Below are 25,451 nucleotides of genomic sequence, written 5' to 3'. Positions count from 1 at the left end.
AGCCTATCTGTTGTGAATATGCGATAATTGCGGTAGGCTACAAATTTTATTATTATTTATAAATGTATAATTAAACTTGTTTAAATGTACATTTTGGTGTTGTTTTGTTTTTAAAAGATATCCTAATTCAATAAATGAATTAATCTCTCAATTGGCTATTTATCATTAAAGATATATATTGTTTTGAATCTAGCGGTCAAAATGACCGCTTGCGGCAGTTCTAGTAGTTATGGAATTCTGGCACTTCTAGTGTTAACTGCTCTCATCCAATCCCCTGCTCCACTTGAAACTCCACCTGGCGCTCGCGTCTCCACCCACCGCACCCCACCCCGCCCCCCTCCTGCGACATGAAATTTCGCGGGCAAGTAGCATCAACTCAGCAATGGAGAAAAACCAACAAACCGACAGCAGCAAGCAGCCCCTGCTCGCCCCAACAGTCAAGGATGGAAGAAAGAGAAAGTCAATTGAGGAAAGAGCAGAGATTTTAAAAAAAATGTGAAGAACGCCGGACTCAAAGCAGAATCAATATAGGGTCCACCATTGCCCGTTGGAGGAAGCTTCAGAGAAACCTTGGACTTAAAACCGACGCTGACATGGCTGACTTTTTGTTGAGCAGGTAAGCATTTATTTATACTTTTATGGTGTGAGGTGTTACATAAATAGCTTTTTATCAGTCTGACAAAATGCTCATGCTGCCGGTCGGCATTGGAATGTTAGCCGTTTAGCATCGCCTATCACGGGTCAAAGTAATTATATTTCTTGAAGTGCTTGACTATTTCAGTAGGCCTAGCGGTTTTCTGTTCGAGCCGATCGAACATAGACCATTGCATGTGTTGCTAATCTTGCGTGGGCGTGAACTCAAACGTGTGCCTCTGAGCTATTTTGTTAGGACAATGGTGACATTGAATTGTTGATGAAGCAACTAAGTTCAAGTGTCGAAAGTCAACTTTACATATGATGTGTCATTAGCGAGGTCATTAGATTGAAGCGACTAAGCAATGTTGTGAAAGTAAATGACGTCAATCAGTCATAATTGTAAGTGCTCATTCCTTCAAGGCTTTATGTGTTCACTTCTTTCAGCTATGAGAGAGGACCAGTTTCATCTACTCCAATGAAGATGGGATTCAAAGCCCCACTAGCTCCAGCAGCTTCAACCATTTTTTCATCAGATTCTGACCGGTAAGTGCGAATTTAGACCTGTCTATAGCTTCAATATATGTCCATGAAATTGACACCTTTTAGCTTTTCAGGACACGGGGGAAGAGAGTTGTCTACTTTTGCATTTTCAACCCATGGTGTGAAGACATTTTAAACAGTCAAAAGACAAGGATGTGAGATCTCCCTTTACAATCCCAAGGCATATTTCAATTGATGTTGTTTTTTTGTTGTTGTTTTTTTTCCTATTTTAGTGGTGGTGAATTCTCAGATGAAGATATTCATGATCTGGCTCTCATCAATCTCCAGGGCACATCAGACATTCAGACGGTTGAGAGGTATGCATACACAAATCTTTTGTGATAGCTTATTGTGTTGAAGATACTTTTACCAAATCAAAGACACATTGGTGTTCGTGGATACATCTCCGTGCAAACCACATGTCCATTTATTTTTCATCTCTTCAAGTGTTGTAACCCCTGGTCCATCTGGTGATATAGATGAGAAGGAATTCAATGACATTCATAATTCCATGTAAGTTTCTTTCTTTTTTCCTTTAAAAAAAAAAAAAGTTTGTATCCCTGCAAATTCAGTTTGGTAACAGACATGTATGATGTCAACAATTCTGTTTTTATGTAGGATTGAATGGGACAGTGATGATGACACCTGGACTCCAGACATGGACTTTGAGTCGGTTTCATCATCAGATGATGAAGATTCTGAGGATGTTGATGAGATTGAGGATGAAGATGTGGATCCAGACTACAGGCCAACCATTTGTGTGAAGTACGTATTACAAATTAATATACACTTCAATAGATGTTTAGATAGATTCCAAATCTGTAACATGTTGTGTTGTTCTGTCAGGACGGGCGGTGCTCTAAAGTCCAAATTATCGCTGGACTCAGTACAAGTCGTTTCCATGGAAGAAACCGTGCATGACGAACCAAACAAGGACTCTGATGCACAGACAGACATGCCCAACGATTCTTTGAGAGTCGTTGCAGTAGAAGATTTACTGGAAAATGCAGGAAGCATTGTGTACCACAATAGTCTTCAACAACTCATGCAAAACATGCATCTGGCTGTCAATGTATGTCCACATAAAGACAGTCACAATAAACAGGAGTGTAAGGCACCGGGTCCTTTTCAAGTAAATATCAGGTCCAGAGGAACGGTGGCTGTAATGGAGTGGGTCAGTATGATTATATTGTTGATTTTATTTGTCTTCCATTTTACAATATAGTGTGGGTGTGTCTGACTTTTTATCAATGCCCCAAAAAAATTTGTAATAGAAACTTGACTGTTACAAGTGTGGGATGGTATATAATCCAGGTTGCTGATTCTCTAATTCTTTTTTGCAGGTATGTCCTCACGGGCATGTGTGGAAATGGGTGTCACAGCCACAGTTTAAACACGGGATGCTGGCTGGTGACTACATGCTCGCTATAAACATCCTTCTTTCCGGAAACAATTACCGGAAGATCTCCCTGTTATTTGACTTTATGAAGTTGGGGATGGTGGACAGGTCCAGCTTCTATCGCATCCAAGATGCTTACTGTGTAGACACAATAGAAGAGTTTTGGACAGAGAAGAGAAATGAAGTCATCGCCCAAGTGCAGTCAAAGGGACCTGTTGTAGTTTTGGGTGAGTTTCTTAAAAAAAAAGTGCATTTATACAACGGCGCGTGCACGCACACCAAATTTCCCACATCTACAATAACACAAACATATGTGTTGACAAAAATGAAAAAAATTGAAATACTCTTACTGTGCACATTGACCAGCTTAGCAGCTTAAAGTATCTCAAATTTGCCCTGAATGATGTCATCGGTCATCCTCTTTCAGCTGAATGGCATGTGCTTAAAAGTGAAAAAATCTCATAAAGACTGTTTGGCCTTTTTTTACAATGAAGTATATGCATTTGTTTGATTTATCTTCCCTGTTTGTAGGCGATGCTAGAATGGACAGTCCTGGGTTTAGTGCACAATACTGCACATATACAGCCATGGACAACAGTAGTGAGCAAATAATCAGCATGGTGAACATTGACAAGAGGCAGACCATGAGAAATTCAGTGGCCATGGAGAAAGAGGGATTTATCCGAACAGAGGAAACCCTTCGAAAGGAACTGGATGTTGTGGAGTTTTGCACAGACGCCCACATGCAAATATCAGCACTTTTCAGTAAGCGTAATAGTTGAAAAATAATATTTTTTTTTCCATTATATGTCACTACTTCAGTCAAATCTGTATTATAACATACAGTACCAGTCAAAAGTTTGGAAACATTATCCCATTGAATCCAATGAGGTAATGTTTCCAAATGTTTTACTAGTACTGTAATGTCAAGTATATTTTCATTTTTCATGTTGTCACACAGTTCTACCATTTTTTCCTTTGTTAGTTTTATCAAGCTGCATGTGTTCATACCAAGCAAAAAAAAAAAAAAACACACAAACAGGTTTGATTGTGTATTGATATACACTAACCTAAATGTGTTATCTCTATTATGCTTTTCACCAATACAGGCACTGGAATATACAAAGATAGTGGAATCCGACACACTTTGGATATGTGGCATGGCTCCAAGTCGCTGGCCAAAAAAATTCAATCAGTAAGCTCAACACTTCTAAATACCAATTTTTTGATGGTCAAACATGAAATGGAGCTGAACATGAAATGCAGTTGTCTCAAGTTTTCACCATGGTATGTCTTTTTTTTTTTTTTTTTTACAGGCAGGACAACAAAGAGGGTGTAAAGAGCTCATAAACTGGACAAAAGACATTTGCAATCACTTCTGGCACTGTTGCAAATCAGCTGAGACATATGAGGAGTTCTTTGTAAGTATTCATATAGGCTGTGAAGCATAAAGTATAAAGTTAAATTGGTTTCAATTTGTCTGGATAATCTATTTAACAATGTTACATCTGTTCATAGGAACTATGGTCAGGTGTCCTGCATGTAACTGGAGAGCACGAGTGGGCTCTAGGTGCCTGCCAGCATGGTCAATTGCCAGAGGACAGGGACAAGGCGTGGCTAAAAAAGGGATCAGAGGCACACTCGCGACTAACTGAATCCTCGATGCTCGCTGGCTCAAGAATGTGCACAAATTCCTGAACTTCAGGTAAATTGGGTTTACCTATGTGGAATATGCTTGCTTTCAGAAATATCTCAATTTAAAATTATTACTGACATCACAAACCATTTACATTTCCTCCCAATGTGCTTTTAGGTCCACTGCTGAACTCGAGTCCTTTCACAATCATATGTTGATGTATGCCAGCAAGAGGTTCAGTTTCACACCGCCTGTGTATGCTGCTAGAGCTATGCTTGCTGCTATAGATTACAATAACCACATCAAACGACCCCCTAAGAGAAAACCGGATGGCTCTTTACAGTATGTGATATACAAACTTCTATAACATTTTTCTTTTCATACCTAGTTCTCGATAACATACATAACCTATATCATCAACAACAACACTTTGTATTTTTGTAAGCGTTTTTCATTCTTTTGTTTGCAGGTACGGCAAAGTTTTCAACAAAAAATCCCGAAAGTGGAGCCTCTACGTCATCAAGGAGGACAAGGACTATGCATACATCAGGGACCTTCAAAGCGCCATCATTGAAAAGAAGCTGTCAAGCAGAGCTGTGCCAAGGAAGTCGAAGAAGAGACCAGATGACCCCCGTCAGTATGGTGTCTTGTCTGGGATTCCTGCTCCTTCTACCGGAGAACTACTTGACACTCTAGTCAGCAGAGGGCTTGGTAAGTTATATTTGAATATGTTACTACTGCACTCTATCAAAAACTGTAATAAAAACAAAAAAACAATTTATGTTTTATTTCATAGGTCAGCCCCTTCCAAAGTAGGCTGTGATGACGGCAACATCATGCAATATAATCCCTTCACGTTGCACTATTTTGCACAATGCCATTATTTTATTACAATAAAGTCATGTAAAATAACTGTCACGATTGTGATTTTCCAATGTTCTAAAAAGAAGAGAACTCAATACATATTTTTCATTCTTTATTGAAACTGTAAATATGGCAATAAGTAACGGCAAGTAACTTGCATTAAAAAATAAAATAAAATAAATAAAACTCTGTCCTATTGAAATTTAACACAGGACAGTTAGCTGTGTCAAACCCTGCTTGGGATGAATCCAACATAATGTCCATTTGGATCTGGGAATCTGTCCCTGATGGCCCAAACACAGCAGCTGGGTACCACCACACGCCGTCCACTCCCCAGTGACCCATACTGCCACACAACCCACTGCCTGTAGGCTGCTCTCTCCTGGGGACTGTGCATCTTCTACTGCCCTGATGTCATTCCACAGCCTCCGAGCCATCCGCAGATGACCCTCCATGAGGATGAAGATTTCCATGTGGGGCATGGAGGAAATGCACTCTTCAGGTCGGAAACGACAACATTTCCTTTCCAGGTCTGTGGGCATTTCCCGACACCTTGCACACACACACCAGGAGGGAGCAGCAGCTGTGGATGGTGGGACTGGTGGAGCCCCTTCTGATGTCCGAAGCCTCAAATCAAACACCAGGGAGGGATCATGGTGTAGAATATCCCTGAGCATCTGGTGTGATTGTTGGATGCTCAACCTCCCAATCAATGTCTAGAATGAGAGATTTTCAAGGTTGAAACACAAAATTATATTGTTTTGAATCATGAAAAGATTTGTTTTATGAATTATGTTACCATATTTGACAGAGAAACAATATACTACTACTACTACTACTACTGTCATTTAGCAGATCCTTTTATCCAAGGCAACTTAGAACAATACAAGCAAGAAATCACATAGGAAGATGTAGCATGGATAAGTGCTGGTCAGACTGCTGAGTCCAGCTAGACACAGGGACTGTCGTGCAATTTGGCCCTGTGTGTGTGTATATATATATATATACCTAAATTGAGTTATTTTTTATCTTTTTTTATATTTAGCACTTATCCATGCTACATCTTCCTATGTGATTTCTTGCTTGTATTGTTCTCTCAAATGTAAATCAAGTTGCCTTGAATAAAAGCATCTGCTAAATGACAGTAGTAGTAATAGTAGTACAAACATACAAGCAAACAAATATCAAAGCATTTACATGGTGTGGGTTTTTGGTAATTTTAAAGACTCATAAAATGCACTGGTACAGTACAAATGTTTGTGTGTGTGTTTGTGATGTTGCACATATTGTACCATACATCTTTAAAATCAATGCGTTGCGCCTGGAGATCCTGCATCCGCTGAACATCCTCTGGAGACAGATTTAGGGTCAAACCGCGACCAGATCCTCGGCCTCGGGCACCTCGTCCCCGTCCTTTAGCAGACCGTGTCGCGCCCTGCCCCCTTCGTCTAGGTGGGCGCGTGGAAGGACCCACGGCCGGAGAGTCAGGTGTGCTATCATGGGAGGTCTAAAAAAGTAACAACAACGTCTTTTATATAATAAGTAATCCCGATACACACGCTCAAAACACCAAATTATTGCTGTGAAAACCTATTTGAGTTTCTCCGTTTTTAAACCAGTGGCGTTAGTTATCAACAGCTTCCTCAAATACCTCCGGTAGACTACAAAGACAAGCTATATAGTGTTAAAAACCTAAGCTTGGCTACTGATGACATTATAATATACATTATGTTTAACATGCATTTAATAACTTTAAATGTTGCTTTACCTGCGAATCCGACATCGCACATGGTAAATCATCTGTTCCGATGTTTACTACCGCTTGACTGAGTGACGTTGTTCAGGTCGTTTCCCGGTGGGAGGGATCAGGTAGCACAGAGGGGAGGGGTGTGCGCGTGTGGAGGGGCGGGATGAGTTTTTTTTAAATTCCCAACCGTCTCAGGCTTTCTCGACCGATTTTCAACATCGTAGACTACAGCTTTAAAGCCCTGTTTACAGATCGTTTCTGATGCAATAGAACGGTTAAGATTGAAATTTGGACACATGCTGCTGTCCCGAGAATTTTAGGTTTCTTTCGCTTCCCCCCCCCGCCCACTTCCAGAATGGCTGCATATGTGCACTGGAACAATCCTTCCTAAAACGCATTAAACTTTCGTTTACAAAGACGTGAAACTCACGAGACTGTTTAATTTTGAATCGCGTTTCTGTGTGTGAATGAATGATCCGCTTTTAGCAAACTATACTGAGATGAGTAAAAATTCACTGAAATATGTTGAAATAAAATGTATTTGTATAAGCAACATATTAAACTGCAAATTAACATTTATATTTCTTATATAAACGAAATACCTATGTTACAGACATATGAAAGACAACATTTCGTTGACTAGTTTTGGATAGATTATACATTTTTACTGTAAAATATTTGCCACCTCAAATAAGCTTTTGTTTGCCAATTTTTGCTCATATGTTAAATATAGTATGTTTTGTCAAAAATAAAGTAATCAAATAATATGTTATTATGTGTTTGTTCCAATGTAGCCTAGGCTATATTCAAAGTAATGAATCCTTAACTTTGAAATATGTATGATAAAATGTATACTTTAGTTCTCTTACGAGAGGTCTCTCGTACTGCGTAAGATATCTTACGCTAGGGGAAAATCCTTTTCCGCGAGATATTGAAGCCAAAAATTATCCTTAATTTTGTAATAATGCAAAACGCGTTGCAGCAGCAATGCAGACATAGGCGAGACAGCTCGCGCGCCTATTGGCTGCTCTGCGGCAACTGCAGCAGCCTATCGAGCGAGGCCTGGCGTGACGCCAGACCCAATCAGGGCACTTCGCGCCCGCTGCGTCACGTCCCGCCGAAATGGGCGTGGTCTAGGCCTATAAATATCGCTCGCAGGCAGCTATTAAGAAGCCGCGCCGTCTGAAAGAGAGCACCTTCAGCGGGACGAGTCACTGAAGTCGCTGGCCGCGCCGCCTTCCTTGCCTTCCTGCTGCGCTTTCCGGCATTATATCCTTTCTCTGCTACTGTGTTTATGTATGTGTGTGTGCTCGCCGCCGCGACACACACTCCCATTGCACTAAAAGAGCTGGGCGTCTTTTTCAAGACGCCCCTTTTCCTGATCACGCAGCTCTCGCACTCGCTGACGGCGACTGCCCTCACTGCGAGTTAGTTACTGCCTATGGTGACTCTGAGGACTCACCTGGCATCCTTCTCCGAGACTGCTCCTCCGCCCGGGGGACGATACCTGTTCTCCCTCTGTTCGAGCCGCGCACACCGCGCCGCTCACAGAGGATGTCAGGAGCGGGCGGTCACGGGGCTAGCTTTCTCTCTCCCTCTGTTCAAGCCGCGCAAACTGCGCCGCTCACAAGGGAGGCTGGAAGCGGACGGTCGGGGTTAGTTTTTCTTTACGTTATAAGAAAGCTACCCTGCCTTCTGCGCACCATTCATGCGTCACTCACCGGCGAAAGGAGAAAGGTGTGTTTTTAGTCCCTCCGAGGATGGACTTACCTTCAATTTCTCATACATATTCCCAGTTCCCTGATCATGCGACTGGAAATATCAATATTGCAGCAGGCGAGCCTGTTTTAATACAAGCGCGCCTGCAAGCATACGCCGAAGAAAGCATGTGACGCTCTTATATGCTCGTGCATCCGAAAAACTTTGCATTCCGCCCCTGTGGCTCAGTGGCGGAATCATTGGTTTTTCTCACGAGAGACCGGAGTTCGAATCCCGGTCTAGCGGCAGTTAAAATTATGCCGCCAATGCTTCGCTCTGTCAGTTCCCTGAAAAGCGACTGCAGATGTGCATTTTGCAGCCAACGAGCGCGTTGCGCAACCCGCTCGCCTGCACCCAAACACCGTTTCTATGGTTTCCGTGCGTCACTGGCGAAAGGAGAAAAGAGCGTTTTCTGGTCCCCCCGCGGACGGACCGACCTCCTCTTTCTCGTACATTTCTCGTTCCCCTCTGAAGTTCGGGCGACTGGAAATGTCAGTATTGCAGTGAGCAAGCCTGTTGTAATACACGCATGCCTGCAAACAAACGGCAGCACGTTGACGCTCTCTTATAATACTCGCGCTAACTGAGTTACAATGTGTCTCCCCCTGTGGCCCAGTGGCAGACTCTCAGGTTTTTGCACGCGAGAGACCCGCGTCCCCGGGTCTACCGGCAGATAAAATTATGCCGTCAATGCTCGCTCTGTCAGTTCCCTGAAAAGGCGACTGCAGATGTGTATTTTGCAGCCAACGAGCGCGTTGTACAACCCGCTCGCCTGCACCCAAACACCGTTTCTATGGTGTTCCGTGCGTCACTGGCGTAAGGAAAAAAGGGAGTTTTTCTGGTCCCGCTGCGGACGGACCAACCTCCTTTTTCCTATACATTTCCCATTCCCCTCTGGAATTCAGGCGACTGGAAATGTCAATATTGCAGTGAACAAGCCTGTTGTAATGCACGCAGGCCTGCAATAAACGCCAGCATGTTGACGCTCTCTGTTTCTATGGCAACTTCTCGCTCGTTCAGTTCCAGTAAATGTGACTGTTCCAGTGTATCCTGCAGTAAACAAGTCGGTTCTGTCACCCGCTTGCCTGCACGCAAACGCCGTTTTTACGGCTACCCAGATAAATCCCATAAGTGTGAATTTTTCTGGTGTCCCGGCCACGGCCGATGGTGCTTTATGTGTAAGAAGAATGCCCACTGCCCAGTGCCCATCTCTACACACAAGCACAGCCCGTCACACAGGGCTCGCGCACATGAATCGACTCAGATCGATTGCGCTTCAAACATGGTGAATGTGCCCACTAACACCACGTTATGCATGTCTCACGGTTTCTGTAAAAACGAAACCAACGTGCATTCGCTTCACTCAAGCGAACGATGCTTTCAGTGTGGTAAATGTGCCCGCTGTCCCACGCCCACATCCACACATAGACATGACAGTTCCTACGGGAACCGCCCAGCCCTCCCCCTCGCGGTTGACCACCGCAGAGGAGTCGAGCGCGGGCAATCTGCCCGCTGTTATCAGCGCGCCCCATGCCTCAAATGTCACGAGCGCGACGCTTGTGTTACAGCACTCCGAAGCCTCTCCATCGCTGAGCGAGCGGAGCGCGCTTCGTATTCAACCCCTAGCTATTCATGCGGACGCATGGGCAAAGCTGCCCGGGGTTTCGAAGTGGGTGCTGAACATTATAAAAGGAGGCTATTCGCTACAGTTTCGCCGACGCCCTCGCCGCTATGTGGCGCGCGTCGAGACCACGGTAAAAACAGAAGTAGCACATTTACTTCGAGCCGAAGTGGCGAAGCTATTGAGCAAAGGGGCCATAGAGCCTCTCTCTCAAGTTCAGAGCGAAGGAGGGCTATACAGCAGATACTTCCTGGTACCGAAAAAAGACGGGGGTCTCAGACCCATACTAGATCTAAGGCAACTGAACAAAGTGCTTGTGAAGCGACAGTTCAGGATGCTCACGACCAGGCAAATCCTTGTGCAGATTCGCCAAGGAGATTGGTTTGTGTCAATAGATCTGAAAGACGCGGATTTTCAAATACAGATAGCGTCACGTCACAGGCGATATTTGAGATTCGCCTTCGAGGACCAGGCATATCAGTACACAGTCCTGCCGTTCGGCTTGTCCCTGGCACCCCGTACATTTACGAAGTGCATGGATGCGGCGCTCGCACCCCTCAGAATGAGAGGCATGCGAGTGCTGAACTATTTGGACGATTGGCTGATTCTTGCGCAATCTCGCGCAGTGCTCATAGAACACATGACCATTTTACTCGATCACCTCGAGGATTTGGGTCTTAGGGCGCTTTCACACTGGCAGTTTAGTGCGGACCGGGGCACGGTTCGCATGAAAAATCGCTAATGTGAACGCTGTCATCGGACCCGGGTGCGCACTAGAGTACCGAACCCGAGACTACCTGGAGGAGGTGGTCTGAGCTCGGTTGCTCCCGAACCGTGGCGCGGTTCGCGTTAATGTGCAAGCAACACGGACTCGGGTGCGCGCTTGTTCAGGAAGTATAGTATCCCGCGCATGCGTATCACTGTCGATATCATTGTTTGTGGGACACTGAAGAGGTGATGTCTCTCACTATGTTGTGCATGATAGCACCAAAAAAACTGACAAATTACAGCTATGCTCAGTCGAGTTGTATTATCCATGCATTTTCCGTGTGCGTTTGCGATGACGTAAGATCACTGCAAACGCACCTGGGTTCGATACAACTAATTGAGTGTGAAACCAGACCAACGCTGCGGGGGGCGCCGGGAACGAGCGCACTCGGGTTAGGACCGCAGCAAACGAACCCAGTGGAAAAACGCCCTGAGTGTCAATTGGGCGAAGAGCTCCCTGTCACCCAGTCAGAAAATATCTTTCCTGGGCACAGAACTGGACTCACTATCCATGATAGCGCGACTATCACAACAGCGCGCGGTAGACATCCGACGCACAGCGAACTCTTTTCGCTGCGGCGCGTCTGTCCCGCTCAAGAGATTTCAGAAGATGCTAGGTCTCATGGCCTCAGCATCGTCAGTGCTCCAGCTGGGCCTGCTCCGCATGCGCCCGCTGCAGTTTTTGGCTGAAAGCGCGAGTCCCACGCGAAGCGTGGGCACCCGGTTTGCTTCGCCTCAGGGTCAATCAGAAGTGCGTCACAGCTCTGAAACCCTGGAAAGCGAACGACTGGTACCAATCAGGTGTAAGCCTGGGGACTTCCTCGAGGGTGAAAGTGGTGTCCACGGACGCGTCCACCTCGGGATGGGGAGCGCTGCTCGAGGGCAGACCGTTCTTCGGCCAATGGTCAGAACGGGAGAAGCTCCTGCACATAAACTGCCTCGAAATGCTGGCAGTAGACAACGCGCTGACGCGTTTTTGTCCCCAAATAAAAGGTCACCACGTCTTGGTCCGTTCGGACAACATGTCTGTGGTGTCCTACATAAATCGCCAGGGCGGCATCAGATCCGAGAAACTGTACAGGCTGGCAGAACGCCTCCTGGTATGGGCTCAGTGCAACCTGCGCTCGCTCAGAGCAGCGCACGTGCCAGGGATCTTGAATATAGGACCGGACAGACTGTCCAGGAACAATGTTCCGGCAGGCGAGTGGTCTCTACACCCACAGGCAGTCCATCTGCTGTGGAAGAATTTTGGCAGAGCGGAAGTGGACCTGTTTGCGTCTCAAGAAAACGCTCACTGTCAAGAATTTTTCTCCAAGAGCAGGAGCGCGCTGGCCCATGTGTGGCCCCGCCGCCCGCTCTATGTTTTTCCCCCCCGTCTCTCTCCTGCCTCAGGTGATAGAACGGATCAGGGAAGAAGGATGCTCAGTACTGCTGGTAGCACCGTTCTGGAAAAACCAACCTTGGTTCCCAGTCGTGATGCAGTTAGCAAGTACTGCCCCGTGGCCAGTACCAATGAGGAGAGATCTCCTCTCACAGGCCCGCGGCTCGATCTGGCATCCTCACCCGGAACTATGGTCCCTTCATGTCTGGGCCATCAACGGGTACATGTTGGACTCCCTAAAGGAGTATTAAACACGATCACGCAGGCTAGAGCTCCGTCTACAAGACGACTCTATTCTTCGAAATGGTCGGTGTTTTCGGGCTGGTGCACAGCCCGTGGTGTGTCACCCACAAACTGTGGTGTGACGGAGGTGCTTTCCTTCCTACAAGAGCTGTTGGATGGGGGCAGGGCCCCCTCCACGCTCAAAGTTTATGTGGCGGCTATAGCAGCGTTCTCAGAAACAACGCTTGGTCAGTCAATAGGAAGGAACGATTTAGTCATCCGCTTCCTTAGAGGGGCTAAGAGACTGAATCCTCCCAGACCTCCCTCAGTCCCCGTATGGGACCTTTCTACGGTTCTGGAAGCCATGAAAGGTGCGCCATTTGAGCTTTTACAGTCAATCGATTTGAAACACCTGTCTTTCAAGACGGTGTTTTTGCTGGCTCTCGCTTCAGTGAAGCGCATAGGGGATCTGCACGCGCTCTCTGTGAGCGCGGCGTGCATGGAGTTTGGGCCCAATGACTCAAAAGTTATACTCAAACCTAAGCACGGTTATGTTCCAAAATCCCTCAACACACCGTTTAGGGCGCAGGTTATCTCCCTGTCAGCCCTACCGGTCCCTGATGAGGAAAAAGACGCGAGCCTCCTTTGCCCAGTCAGGGCATTACGAGCTTATGTGTCTCGCTCGTCTGTTTTCAGACAGACGGAGCAGCTTTTTGTTTCGTTTAGCGGACGTTCTAAGGGACTAGCCGCGTCGAAACAGAGCCTATCCAGATGGATAGTTGATGCTATAGCGCTGGCATACGCTTCCAAGGGCATGCAGTGCCCATTGGGTGTCAGAGCGCACTCCACGAGAGGCATGGCCTCTTCGTGGGCCTGGTCAAGTGGGATTGCCTTGCAAGATATTTGTATGGCGGCAGGCTGGGCCTCCCCGTCTACATTTATAAGGTTTTATAACCTAGAGGTTCCCGCCCTGCAGGCCAGGCTGCTGTCGGTCTAAATTTACCAGTATTATCTGACCTGATGCGATCAGCTCAGAATGCTGCGTCTGCTGAGCACAGCTCAATGTTCGACAGTATAAAGCTGGGCAAACTGTGTAAGACCCACATTTCCCCATCAGTTCAGGCCGTACCCCGCCCTGTCTGTATGATGAAATTCGCGTCCCATCGACGCTGCTATATGTGGAAGAGTGAGGCTGCACCCCTCCCTCTTCCCGGACTCCCTGTGAGTTCCCTGAGTGATTGTGCACTATATGTACCCCGGGCTTTCGCCCTTGGGTCTTTGGTGTCAGATCTCAGCATGCACGGCGTTTTACATTGGGTCGCCTAGCGTAAGATATCTTACGCAGTACGAGAGACCTCTCGTAAGAGAACGTACTCGGTTACTAACGTAACCTCGGTTCTCTCTAGAAGAGGGAACGAGTACTGCGTATCTTGCCGTGCATGCACACGCTCTGGTTGCTTCAATGATGAAAAACCAGATAATAGCTGCCTGCGAGCGATATTTATAGGCCTAGACCACGCCCATTTCGGCGGGACGTGACGCAGCGGGCGCGAAGTGCCCTGATTGGGTCTGGCGTCATGCCAGGCCTCGCTCGATAGGCTGCTGCAGTTGCCGCAGAGCAGCCAATAGGCGCGCGAGCTGTCTCGCCTATGTCTGCATTGCTGCTGCAACGCGTTTTGCATTATTACAAAATTAAGGATAATTTTTGGCTTCAATATCTCGTGGAAAAGGATTTTCCCCTAGCGTAAGATATCTTACGCAGTACTCGTTCCCTCTTCTAGAGAGAACCGAGGTTACGTTAGTAACCGAGTACGTTTTTACAAAGAAAGATTGCACTTGAATTGTTGTTGTATTTGTAACCTTTTTAATAAAAAAAAAATATTTACAAGGTAGCTGTAAACTTTTCTTTAAATAATGTTTATTGTGTTTTATTAGTGACAAATTTGGGGAGAGGATACATATTCCAAAACGGAAAATACAGTATGAGAATTAACTGCACAATTACTAGACATGGAAAAATAAAATGAGGTGCTTCCAACTGTGAACCAATTTGGTAGAATATATATATATATATATATATATACATACATATTGCTCTTGCATTCTTTCTTGTGGCTCAGTGACACACCTGAATGAATGGATCATTAAGTATGCGGGCCCCATTGTCTCCTCAGGTGTGAACCACTAAATATGCATGATCGTTGACGCCCACTCGCATATGGCGTTTCCAAACATAAAGTGTCTTGCAAAATTTAAATCAATGTATTGTTTTATGTGAATAATTAGGCAGGATGATTTTCACATCATTTTGAAGAAAAAACTCTAGGCGACAAAATGCATTATTCAGAAGTCTTATTGACACATATTTAGTATGTGTTTTGTGGCCTTATTTCAGAAACTTTAGTTTTTAGTTTTTTCAATAACCACGCATAAACATTATTCTCTCAAAAATACAAACATGTACATACATGTTGCTCACATATTATGATAGCCCTGTTTGTGTTAAATAGAGTGTAATTACACCTTTGCCATTAATATGTTTATAAGCAACTGAAAAAAAGCACAAATGTCAGGGCATGTCAGAACATCTCAAGGACCCCAAAAACACCTTAGACCCCAGAGGGTTAAAAAAGGGGAGGAGACCGAAAGAAACTCTGGGTTTACCGAAGAAAACCTGCTCCCGACCAGGTTAGGTTCACAGAGTAATTTACCATGGTAACTGACTCTGAGTATAAGTTACCTCTCTTTCAGAAACGGGCTTGACTTACTCTGCTTTCTCAGGTTTAACATGCCTCCCATTCAGAAACAGAAAACCCATAGTTTCCCTCATTTCAGGGTTAACATACTCAAAGTTTTCACTTAACCTCCTTTCTGAAACAGGCCCCTGGACCGGGAAATTCACGTTTGTCAGCAAAAGTCCGCCAGATAATGCAAAATACGTCATTTGCTGCAACCAAAATCGAATACTTCCCTACCCTATAGTACGGAGAGAGAAAAAAACGGTTGTAAAATGGGTTAATTGTAACACTTCCTATTAGTAACAAGTTACAAATCAAATGTTACTTCATTTATTTTTGTAATGGCAATTCATGCTTTGTAGTTAAACTCATCAAAGTAAAATTATGTTTATTGTGTGTCTGTGTAGATATTTTTCATGCAAGTTGTTAGTGGCTATGTTTTGGCTGTTAGCTGCAATGTGAGCTAGTTCATGGCTACAAGGGGTTAGTTGTAACAGCAAGACTCTGGGTTAGTTGTAACATAAATTAAGCATGTTACAACCTACCCCAAGTCACATTTTAGTTTTATTTATGTGTTTTCTTTGGACTTTAATTATAACTAGGTCTCGGAAGAGAAGGACAAACTGAGTGGTGTCTCTCAGCATTTTGAAGAGAGCATCAGATGATGTATAAGAGCTGGGAAACAAAAATTGTGGCATTTTAGCCAATTACTATGACTGACAGTAACAAACATGCTTGCACCCCCACACACACAATTCAGTTTTATTATGATGATGCTAATGCAGGGGTCTCAACCACATTCCTGGAACTAACCTGGAATATGGGGTGAATTGTAACATTCCACTCCTCGTGTTTGAAACTAAACCACACACTTTCTGTTTGTGCTGCAAAGGTAACAGCTATGTCATTTAATAGATGACACTCGTAACTAGTCTTAATCACATTTTGAACACCCTGGCTTAAAAAAACTCCAAGATATACAGACAGAAATGTCAAACATGTTACAACCATCCCCGGTAAAATGTGAAAATGTTGACATTGTTCGGCCATTTGGTCGGGCCTCATGAGGAAAACATCTCGGATTCTGACTGTAACCCTTGTTCCATGAGAAGGGATCGAGACACTGCGTCGTGGCAACACTTTGGGGAACGCTCTTAGCGTAACACATCTGAAGTATGAATGAAACTTATCTAATCCTGATTGGTGCTGCATCATAACGTAATGTGACGGCATACACTAAAGCTACAAAGGGACGCCGGCACACAACAGAGTTAGCTTCTGCGATGAAGCAAGTCACTCCCAGGCAGGGGGAGGCGTGACGAATGGACGCAGTTCCTTCTCAGGGAACAAGGGTTACAGTTGTAACCCGAGACGTTCCCTTTCGAGGGAACTCACACTGCGTCGATGACGACACTTTGGGGAATGAGTACCCACGATGCCACAACGAGCCCTGCCTGTCCCAGTGTGAAGCTGCGCACAGGCACACTTAGAACGAGAGCACTAGCGTGCCTGGCATAGAAGGAATGTCCAGGCTACAGAATCTGATAAAAGTATGAGGGGTGGCCCATCCTGCTGCATCGCACACTTCTTGGATCGGGACCCCTGAAAGGAGGGCTCTAGAGGACGCCATGCCTCTGGTTGAATGAGCCCTCACGGCCAAAGGTGAAGGCAAGCTATGCACCTGATAGACCATAGAGATAGCCTGAACGATTCAGTTACTGATGGTCTGTTTGGATGTGGGAAGCCCTTCTTGGGTGACCCGAAGCACAGCAGCAACTGATCTGACTTCCGCCATGAAGAAGACCTCTGGGCATAAATCTTGAGAGCTCTGACAGGGCAGAGCAAATTAAGTCTTTCTTCATCCGCCATCATGTGAGGTGGGGGATGAAAAACCTGCAAAAAAGCCGTGCCACGTTAGATGGCACTTTAGGCACATTGCCCGGCCTGGGAAGCCTTTATATCACCTGGAGCAAATTCCAGGAACCCGTGAGATATAGAAAGGGCCTTAAGATCTCCTACTCTCCTCAGAGAAGTAATTGCTAATAAAAAAGCTACCTTGAAAGAAAGGTTCTTAGCCTCAGCCGACTCCAAAGGTTCGAAGGGGGCCTCAACCAGGCCTTCAAGAACCACTGCCAGGTCCCATGTGGGAACTCTGGTACGAGCCGCAGGTCTCATCCTCCCAGCCCCACGGAGGAAAGGTACGATCAGCTGACGTCAGCCAACACCATCATGAATATTGAGTGGTTCACACCTGAGAAGTTCACACCCATAATTAGCCTTTCATTCAGGTGTGTCACTGAGCCACAAGAAAGAATGCAAGGACAATATATATATATATATATATATATATATATATATATATATATATATAATTGGTTCACAGTTGGAAACACAGTTGTTTTTTTGTTTTGTTTTTTGTTTACAAATTGTGCTTGCAAATTGTATAATATCCAAGGTAAACATTTCTAGTAATTGTGCAGTTAATTGTTCTCACTGTATTTTCAGAAAGTTTTGGAATATATTATCTACCCAAATGTGTCACTAATAAAGCACAATAAAAAATAATTTAAAGAGAAGGCTTATATTGACCTTTTAAGATTTTGTTTACATCTATCCTTGTATATATCTTTTTTTGCTATATTTATTAAAAAGGTTATACAATTACAACAACAATTAAAATGTTAACAATATTTCCAGTGTAATCTTTCTTTGTAAAAACTAAAGTATACATTTTATCATACGTATTTCAAAGTTAAGGATTCATTAGTTTGAATATAGCCTACATTGGAACAAACACTATAATTACTTACATAATTATAGTTACATAGTTACATACTATATAGTTATGTATATCATAATTACATAATACTTAGTAATTATAATTACAATTGTAATATAGTTACTATAATAACATCTTAGTTGATTACTTTATTTTTGACAAAACATAATATATATATATATATATATATATATATATATATATATATATATATATATATATATATTAGGGCTGTCAGCGTTAATGCATTAATCGCGATTAGTTAAAAACAATCCATAACGCGTTTTTTTTTTTTTTTTTTTTGCATTTCAGGTAAGCCGTTTTGTCCCTTTGACTAGCCCGTAGTCAGCCCCTTTGGTTTGTGAAGCGGTAAAAGGTGATGGATAGAAAAAGTAAGACCGGATTTTTAAACAGCCTGTTTAACTTAAAAAAAAAATCAGACGGTTCCGTTGACAACACTAAGGTACAATGCAGCATTTGTTTCAAGGAGTTCAGCTACCATCGGAGCACGTCAAGTCTAAGTTACCACCTCCAGGCGAAATACCCCGGTGTTTCACCTGACGCCTCCCTGCCAAGCAATCCGCAGCCCCGCCAAAGAACTATTCCTGAGTGCGGGCGTGGCAGCAGACCCTTGGATGAAAAGAAGTTAACCACAGCGATCGCCAGATGGGTGGCAACTGATTGCAGACCAGTCAACATTGTTGAGGATTCGGGTCTCAGGGATGTAATCAGGTTGGCAAGTTCTGACCCGGCTTACACGTTACCATCGCGGGGAACAATTGTTGCTCGCATAGAGGAGCTTTATGAAGCTGAGAAACAATCTAAAATCAATCTCCTGCGAAATGCAAATGCTGTGACATTAACCGGGGATCATTGGACGTCAGTAAGTAACCAGAATTATCTTGGAGTTACTGCACACCACATAGACGCTGACTGGAAGTTGCATTCGTTTGCTTTAACGGTTAAACACTCAGAAGAACGGCACTTTGCAGAAACATGTGCCGAACAATTTTCTGAAGTTGCAGAGCAGTGGGAAATTGCGGGGAAGGTGACAACAATTGGCACCGACAGTGCCCGTAATATGACAGCAGCAGCAAGACTCCTGCCATACGAGCACATGCCGTGCGTTGCGCACAGTTTACAGAGATCGATCACAATGTCACTCCGTGACAGTGGTCTTGAGAATGTCTTGGCAAAATGCCACAAATTGGTTGGACATTTTAAGCATAGTCCAGCAAATGCAGCTGAATTGCAAGCACAACAAGAGGAGTTGGGACAGCCACAGGAGCCCCTCGTCCAAGATGTTTCCACCAGGTGGAACTCCACTCTCAGCATGATCACCCGGCTTCTGAGAAACAAGGACGTTGTCAAGGCTACACTTGAACTCCATCAACAAAGAGGCACACCAGCCATGCTGACTAATGCAGAACTGGAGAAGATCGAAAAGCTTGAAACACTCATTGAACCATGCAGGTAAATATTTTGAATTTGTTTTGTTGAAAATTAAAATGTGACTGATTTATTAGTCTCTCTTTAATCATTTAGTTATTGCTAAAATTAGATGCTGCTGCTTTTGTAGCTTTAAACATTGGTTATATGAATATGAAAAGCACTGTAAGATGAAGAGGAGGAAGGCCTACACACATGCTCTAAAAATTTAGTTTTTAGAATTTTATTTCACTGGAGCTTAACTTCATTTTTTACTGGTAATTGATTGCACTTTATGTTTCTTGGCAGGCATGTGACTGAGCTTTTGGGAGGAGAACAGTACATATCCTGCTCCGTGGTCCTGCCTGCACTGTGTCATTTGTTCCGGTTGATGACTGGTTCTGACTGGTTCTGACGATGATCCAGGTTATGTGCTCCGGTTTAAAGCGGCCTTCACATCTGACCTATCAAAGCGAAAACAAAGCACCAATCTCCAGTGGTTGAAAGTGGCAACAGCGCTTGACCCCAGATTTAAGGATCTGAAATGCCTTCCCAGATCTGAAAGGGAGGAAGTCAGGAAGTTGATTAAAGAGGAGAGTGCCCAGCAACCTGAGCCTCGTAGAGAACCTGAGCCAGGTCCACCTAAAAAGAAGATGCACTTTCTGTTAGCTGCTGCATCAGATTCAGATAACGAAGAAGACCCAGCATCTGACACGTCTGTGGATCGGTACAGAGGTGAGCCCAGCATCTCCATCGATGACTGTCCATTGGAATGGTGGTCTGGACACGCAAGGGCCTACCCAACCTTGGCACCTCTAGCACAAAAAATATCTGGTTACACCTGAAACAACGGTACCGTGTGAAAGACTGTTCTCACTCTCTGGTCACATCTTGCAAAAAAAAGAGAGCAGCACTGTCCACTGCTAATGTCACCAGACTGGTGTGTGTTAGCAATTGGGTTAAAGAAAAGAAATAGGAGAGACAACTTAGAACTCAGATAGTTCTGAATCTCATGTCCAATCATGCAATATTTTTCATTTCATCTTACTGTCATTTGGACTTTTTTTTTCATCCATGTGCAGCACAGGTTAATTACTAGGAAGACATTCTTCATTTAAAACTAGAAAATTTTACAAATATCCCGCTGTGGCCGTCAATGTTTTAGACTGTTCTGTTTGTCATAAGCGAGTTAGAAATTTCCTACCAGTGTTACATATCACTTGATTGCTGTTATTTCCAGCTAGGAATTGTTTTGCTAATGATGTTATTGTTTATTTTTGAAGTAGCTTAAGAGAGTGGCCTGATAAATGTAATCTCTCAAAGTAAGCACTGCGTTACTTTATTCCTCCTAATATTTGGAAGTTGGTCTACATTGCACACATTTTATGTGTTCTTTTGATTCCCAATGAAAACTCTGGTAAGATATACTACATTAGGGGCTTAGAACTGCCTTGATATGCAAAATAACAGAATTTTACACGTTCAATTCAAACCGCGATTAATCGCAGTTAACTATGAAGCTTCTGCGATTAATTGCGATTAAAAAAATGAATCGTTTGACAGCCCTAATATATATATATATATATATATATATATATATATATATATATATATATATATATATTTAACATGAGCAGAAATTGGCAACATTATAAGCTTATTTGATGTGGCAGTATTTTACAGTAAAAACTTTATAATCTATCCGATTTTTACTCATCTCTGTATAGCAATAGAGTTTGGTAAAAGCTGTTCATTCATTCACACACAAAAACGCGATTCATATTTAAACAGTATTTTTGCCAGCTGTAGCTACACAACAGCGCGCATCTGTGCGTTCATTCATTCACACACAGAAACGCGATTCATATTTAAACAGTCTTTTTGCGTGTACAGACACTTGCGATTAGAACAAAGCAAATATTTAACTCATAATTCGATTCTGCGAGGTTTAGTTCTTTAGCCGGGGTTTCACAGGCGGGGTCACATTTGATCAGAGTTCAGATGGTGTCCGTGAATTGGGAAGCCTTGTGGCCACAGTGCAGAACAAAATGCATAAGGAAAATAATTGGAAATATTTGGTGCATATGGAAAGCTGACATACCCTTAAAAGAAGCACTTCATATTTCGTATGATCTCACAGCAGCAGACACAGCGATACACCACAGGTGGTCCAACATACCAGTATCATCTTAATGATAACCTGGGCCAGCGACAGGAGGTGTGTAAGACTATGTTTTTGTCCACCTTAGGATACCACCCAAGACTGTTTTTGGTAGTGCCACCTCCTCGACTCTAGCACCACCTCAAGACCGAAGGGGAAGACATACCCCCAGCAACAAGGTGGACATGACTCCAATGTTTGAACACATTGAATCATTTCATCCCTCAATAAGCCACTATAGAGCCCCTTTCACACAGCACTTTGAACCCGGGAAATTGCCGGCAAATTGCCAGAGCGCCTTCTGTGTGAACGCAAACTCAACCCGGGATTTATGCCGGAATCGATGCCGGGTCGGGACCTAGTAACATTGCCGTGTTCAGTCCCGGAACGCGCGCTGTGTGAACAAAAGCCGTAATAATGCCGTGTCGTATGTGATGACGCTGAAGCCGGGATCGTTCGCCAGCTGTGAAACGGTACGTAATGCGCAAGTTTATGATCGAATCAGAGAAAAAATGCACAAGCGTGGTAAAATGCACAAGCAAACTTAAGACGCTGCTGAGATTACAAGTCACATCGATGTGACGTGTCTTTACGGCATTTTTATGGGTTGTGTGTGAACGCACTCTCTGATTCCGGAAAATCACTGGCAGTGTGAATGAACCAAAATCAAACGAACCCGGGTCAAATCCTGGGTCACTTTATCCGTGTATTTTCCGGAATCTCTGTGTGAAAGGGGCTTAGGCGGGAGCATGCTCAAAACAGGAGGTATCTGCCCAGTGACATCAACATCCGGTCAATGTTTAATGACTACAGGCAGAGGTTTCAAAAATACTCTTACAAGACTTACAGGAAGGCTGTGAAGGAACTGAATATCAGCTTCACTAAACTGGGAGAGGAGGAGTGTGAGCACTGCTTGCAGCATGAGATCCACCTGAATACAGAGCATCAGGCTGATGGGAATTCTCAATGCCATTCCTGTCTACAGTGGGAGGAACATAAGAGGAGAGCAGAGATAGGGAGGCAACCCTACAGATTGGGTGCAGAAAGAGAAGAGGTGGATTACCAGACCCGTAGTGTTGACCTCCAAAAGGTCATTATGCTGCCCCGTATGTCAGGAGTGAAATCTGCAGTCTTCACTCGAAGAATCACTGCCTTTCATGAGACTTTTGCCAGTGTTGGCAAGAAGTCACTCTTTAAAAAGAACACTGTGTCTGTGATATGGCATGAAGGCATTGCGGGGAGAACAGCAGCAGAGGTGGCATCTGCATATGTCATCGCCCTCCATCAGGAGCGGGATGTGCGACATGTGACATACTGGGTGGACAACTGCTCTGCTCAGAACAAAAACTGGGTCCTGCTCACCACGTTGGTTAAGCTGGTGAATAACACAACTAACAACATCCAAGACATCACACTGAAATTCTTTGAAACAGGGCACACCTTCATGAGCGCTGACAGCCTCCACCATGGGGTGGAGAAAGCCATGAGGAAACAACCTGGAGGTGTCGTCCTGGACTTTCAGGACTTCAAAGATGTGATTGCCTCTTCCAACTCAGGCAAAGTAAATGTGATGGAGCTTCAGTGCAACAACATCCTTGCATTGAGCAACCTCTTCCAACTCAGGCAAAGTAAATGTGATGGAGCTTCAGTGCAACAACATCCTTGCATTGAGCAATGGTCGCTCAGTGACCAAAGTAAAGAATGTGCCAAATCTGCCCAGAATGACTGTCATTCATGAGGAGGGGCTCCAGGTGCATGTTCTACAAACTGTCGCACGATGAAGAAGAGTTCACATGATGCGACTTCCTCATGAAGAAGGTAAGAGTGTAAGACTTGTATTTCACATACTATAGACCTATAAACATTGTAACACTTGCAATTATATACACATTTTGGTTGATAGGTAACCTTGGAGTACCCTGGACAGTTGAGGCCTGGAGACAAGGGGGTAGAGAGGGAGAAGAAGATGGGCATCATCTCAAAGCTCTGCCCAATGATGCCCCCCAACCGCCGTCATTTTTGGGAGAATCTGGCTGAGGAGGATTGAGGAGGAAAATAAATATGCACTTACACACACAAGTGCACACCCCAACTCTCACAGAAACATTTTCACATGTGCACACACCGTCCTTCATCATCCGCCTTTTCTGCTCTGATATGATGCAGTTAATATCAGGATGTCTCAGATTTATTGCAGGGCTGTTGAATTACATGTCTAGCCTGGGAGTGTTCACACACACACACACACACACACACACACACACACACACACACACACACAAAATCTCCTTGTTATTCTGTTTGAGTAATGTTGTTAAATGTATAACAATTTAACTTGTCAGGCTTGTATAACATGTATAAAATGTTATAACACAAAACATAACTTGTATAAAATGTATAACAACTCACTTATCAGGCTTATGCTACTCTGAATAATACCTGAACTTCGTATTTTGAGCACTTCTTGCGTTGTTGTTGCTTTTGCCTCTTTATGATGACTCGCTGAATTTTGTCCTAATTTGTAAGTCGCTTTGGACAAAGGCGTCTGCTAAATGACTAAATGTAAATGTAAATGTAAATGTATATGAATTTTTAAGTGCTGTTTTATAAGTAACCTTGGTATTTAATGAATTAATTTTCTATTAAAATAAAAATCCACAAACCAAAATACCAGCATTTTGATTGTGTGTAAAATTATAAGGATGTTTTGGGGAAAATAATGAGAATGACAATTTTATCATTTAAGACTGATGTGACAGGGACATTACGACAAAATACTATTCTTGAATACATTGGATGAAGGTTACTACCAAGCATTTTCAACACTCAACCTATAAACATCCATAAACAAAACATAAAACCAATTAAAACAAATGAAAAGGTATAAGGAATAAAAAAAGAAAGTTGGATTAACACATTTCAATTGAAGATACTGCACTCTGCTTTTATAATAGTGTTTTAGTTGCTTGAGGTTAGACAAAGGCAGAGTGCAGTATCTACATTTTTAGGGTAAAAGGTCATATCAATGGTCTTTTTTACATTTTTTATGTATAACATTTTCCTTCCTGTAAAGGTATTACATAAAAGTATTAACACTAGTGTACCTACAACATGTTTGGCTGGCCTGTATGAAAACTTTGAAGCCATTTTTCTCAGTTTCAGTGTTGGCGTAGTTACTGCACTTTGTAGGGCAGTATAGCTCAACCCAGTTAGTCTTAATGTTTCAATTTTGTTTTATTGATTTTCCGCGAGTACCATGTTTTACCATGCATAATATCAATCAAGATTACTGCAATGTGCAACAAGTGTCTCATAGTAGCCGCATAGTAGTAAATGCACAGAGTAGCATTATAACAGACTCAATAATTATATGATAAAACAGCGTTGCGTCACCACACATACGCATGACCGGAAGAAGTGGAAGCGGTTGTCTGTGGCATAAAGCTTGTGAACCTTGATATGCTTCTTACAGAGCCACTCCTTGGTTATCCTGGCTGTGTGCTTCGGGTCATTGTCATGTTGGAAGACCCAGCCTCGACCCATCTTCAATGCTCTAAATGAGGGAAGGAGGTTGTTCCCCAAAATCTCGCAATACATGGCCCCGGTCATCCTCTCCTTAATACAGTGCAGTCGCCCTGTATTATGAAATATTACTGTATTTCCGCCCATGTGCAGAACCCCCCCCCCAAAGCATGATGCTACCACCCCCATGCTTCACAGTAGGGATGGTGTTCTTGGGATGGTACTCATCATTCTTCTTCCTCCAAACACGT

General features: G+C 43.8%; 1 protein-coding gene across 1 annotated transcript; it reads left to right on the top strand.

Annotated features, from left to right (window-relative positions):
* Nucleotides 1-336: 336 nt before the first annotated feature.
* On the top strand, nt 337-5,027 carry LOC309492909 (uncharacterized protein; the record flags this gene model as incomplete). Its single annotated transcript, XM_082161949.1, has 10 exons — nt 337-1,179; nt 1,410-1,493; nt 1,624-1,689; nt 1,795-1,941; nt 2,023-2,350; nt 2,520-2,802; nt 3,107-3,340; nt 3,685-3,862; nt 4,681-4,922; nt 5,008-5,027. Exons 1-10 carry the CDS (start codon nt 1,112-1,114, stop codon nt 5,025-5,027), a joined length of 1,650 nt encoding a protein of 549 aa, XP_082018075.1. The 5' UTR covers nt 337-1,111.
* Nucleotides 5,028-25,451: the final 20,424 nt, after the last annotated feature.

The sequence above is a fragment of the Leuciscus leuciscus genome (assembly GCF_965113295.1).
Source record: "Leuciscus leuciscus genome assembly, chromosome: 2".
Lineage (NCBI taxonomy): Eukaryota > Metazoa > Chordata > Actinopteri > Cypriniformes > Leuciscidae > Leuciscus > Leuciscus leuciscus.
This window is presented reverse-complemented; position numbering and strand designations above follow the sequence as displayed.